The sequence below is a fragment of the Oscarella lobularis genome, chromosome 10 (assembly GCF_947507565.1).
Source record: "Oscarella lobularis chromosome 10, ooOscLobu1.1, whole genome shotgun sequence".
NCBI lineage: Eukaryota > Metazoa > Porifera > Homoscleromorpha > Homosclerophorida > Oscarellidae > Oscarella > Oscarella lobularis.
The window spans coordinates 2,318,690-2,321,352 of record NC_089184.1 but is presented as its reverse complement, the minus strand read 5'-3'; the positions used below and the strand labels follow the sequence as shown (position 1 = coordinate 2,321,352).

The following is a 2,663-nucleotide window of genomic DNA, read 5'->3' as shown; positions in this document are numbered from 1 at the left end:
GTGCGCGACAGTGTCCCCACCCCAGGAAATCACTATGTCGTAGTTGCCCCAGTTTCACGTTTCAGTGTCTCCAACAAGTTTAGACGTCTATAGCGTCTCTTGACGGTTCCCACCGAGGCAATCCTTTCGTGCATTTACCCACGTTACCGCCAAATTTCTCTTTTCTTAGGACTTCTATGGATATTTACCCCGAGATACTTATTCCGTACAATTTCGAACCTATTAATGAAAGCGAGAGAAATGAAAATGAAAATGAAAGTTTGGACAGCGAACTGCCCTCTTTCATGAACATTAACAATGATCGACTAGGAAATTTCAACTGGTGTGAGTGCCAGAACTGTGACCCGATGCCAACAGGCCTTTGAGTGCATTTGCTGTCACGAGCCAAACACAAAGCTTACGCAAGAAAAAAATGGAGTGCATTATTAATCACCCAGATATTAATGTTGTGTGTCTGCACAGCGTAGTTTTGCGTACTTCTCTTTCTTCAATGGCTGACGTAGCATTGGAAACCATTACAGAACATCTAACAAAACAGCAAAAAGGTAGCGTCTATACAATATACAAAAGGTATTGTGATTATGATTGTCTTTAAGAATTAATTGAGCTCATGGCAGCCTACAGACAATTCGTCTGGTGGACGCATGAGTAAGAATTGTTTTGCCAGCTTATGTTGTGCAAGAGATACGACGAGTCTATCCTGAAAAGGACGATATGTAGATCGGTTTTTTACCACCTTCTGTCGATGATGAGCATACAGGAGAGGAAGAACATAGACTGTTGGGGCGCTACTGGCCTAATTTCCGACAATTGCTTATAATAAACTACAACATTTTATCTCCCGAATGCTCTTCGCTACGAAGACGGAACCTCGTTCTAGGCTTCTCTACGGCCTCATGCTTGTTTGGCCTTGGAGCAAACGCAATGTTGACGGGAAGGCCATTCCTCTCCGGCGCTGTGGCGTGCCATTTGCGCATTGGCGTCACCGGAAGACCGCCAGATAAAAGTGCTTCCTTTCGCCGTACGACATCAACCATAAGATCTTCCAGATATTAGCATTTCTTTTTCTGGCGGATCTCCTTTGCGAACTACGGATGACGCCGCTTGCTCCAGTCCAATTTGAAGCGCTGCTCTCCTTCTTTGGTTGTGGTGACTTCTCTTGCAGTGTTATTGTTATGATCAAGTGCCGCAAGCTGTGTGCGGGCTAGCATTCCGTTTTACTAGAAATGCTGCCTCTTAGGGCAATATTTTGTCATTACACTGTAAAAGACTTCTAGATTTCCAGTATGACAAAAGCGAGACTGCTTTCCAATGTCGCGCATAAGAGATTTATCAAGAACAACCGACGTCAACTTTTCGTACGCTGGAGTCGAAGGACTCAGCCACGCTCGCTGCTCTTCTGGAGAATACGGCGGGTGCTCGCACTGAAGAAAATGCTTTCCCCCTGCCCAGTGCTGGACATTTCTTATGTGGCCGAGTATTGGCCTCCACTTTTCACGCAAGATTTCCGGGTTTTCATGGCAGGTTGCAGCACTCCACCAAAGATGATTGCTGATTGCTGCAATCCACGGCTGTAAAGGCCATCCCTTGGCTGTTTTAGCAAAGTCGGCAAGCTTCTTCACGACACTCTTTGCAACGTGCCAAATATCAAACTGGTGATCAATATGTGGCTGTCTTTTCTTCATGTAACTTGATATCTGGGGATGTCTGTCGGTTGCCGGCACATCCACACGGCCAATGAGCCCGCTTTGCACATATTGCAAAGCGAGAATTAAACCTTCCTTTCCAAGATTTTGCGAGTATGAGATTCTCTTATTTTCATCAATTTCAGATCCGTATACGTTTGCTGCGCACTCTCCTACTTGAACCAACTCGAAGTCCACAATTAGACCGGATCTCTCTTCCATCAGCGAGTAGGCTCCGTATTTCGCGCAATGCCCCGGGCTTTCACATCTGCCGTCGCCGCGCAAGGATATGCCTTTACTTTCAGAAAGAACCTCAACGTCGTTTCTGTTTATTTTCCAAGCGGCATCGATAACCGGAAAGAGAATCTTTGACTGCACTTTCTAGAACTAACTCCGAAAAAATTTAAAGTTTGAAAAATTTGCGGCTTGCTGAAACTTAGCAAACGTCATTACGGAGAAGATACAGACGCAGGAAGAAGAACATTTCCTGCCGCCATTCCTTTACTTTCGCCGGAGACATCCACTGATTTTATGGCCGTTGATGCAAGTGTAATTGACTGTCAACGGGGAGCCGCTGATTGCATTTCTGTGGGAAGAGATGACAGTGTTGCACAGCTGGCAACGCACAAGCCGAAACAAGGACTTCAATCAGCTTTGAAAGACGATGAACTACATTTCCTTGCAGGGATTTCCACAAGACTGCTCAGCCTCGTCATCTGATGAGGTCAAATCCACCATTGACTCTTCAGCGACGTAAGGCCTAAAGGATTCGTCGACGTCTTGGCTAGGCGAACAACTGCTAACTGTGAAATTACTGTTATTTGAGGTAGCAGATTTTGGAGAAGATTGAAAGAGAGACAGTAGCGTCGTGAATGGAGAGCATTCGACCTCTTCGGAATCGCAATGAGTCTCCACAGTATGATGCTTTTGAATGACTACTTGATATTCCACGTCCTCTAGTTCCCATTGACTTCCTAT

At 45.5% G+C, this 2,663-nt stretch overlaps 1 protein-coding gene across 1 annotated transcript; it reads right to left on the bottom strand.

Annotated features, from left to right (window-relative positions):
- Window positions 1-1,220: 1,220 nt before the first annotated feature.
- On the bottom strand, window positions 1,221-2,205 carry LOC136192250 (uncharacterized). Its single transcript, XM_065980783.1, has 2 exons — window positions 2,191-2,205; window positions 1,221-2,066 (listed from the first exon to the last, which is right to left on the bottom strand). The coding sequence occupies exons 1-2, from the start codon at window positions 2,203-2,205 to the stop codon at window positions 1,221-1,223; spliced, it is 861 nt and encodes a 286-aa protein (XP_065836855.1).
- Between the last annotated feature and the right edge of the window lie 458 nt (window positions 2,206-2,663).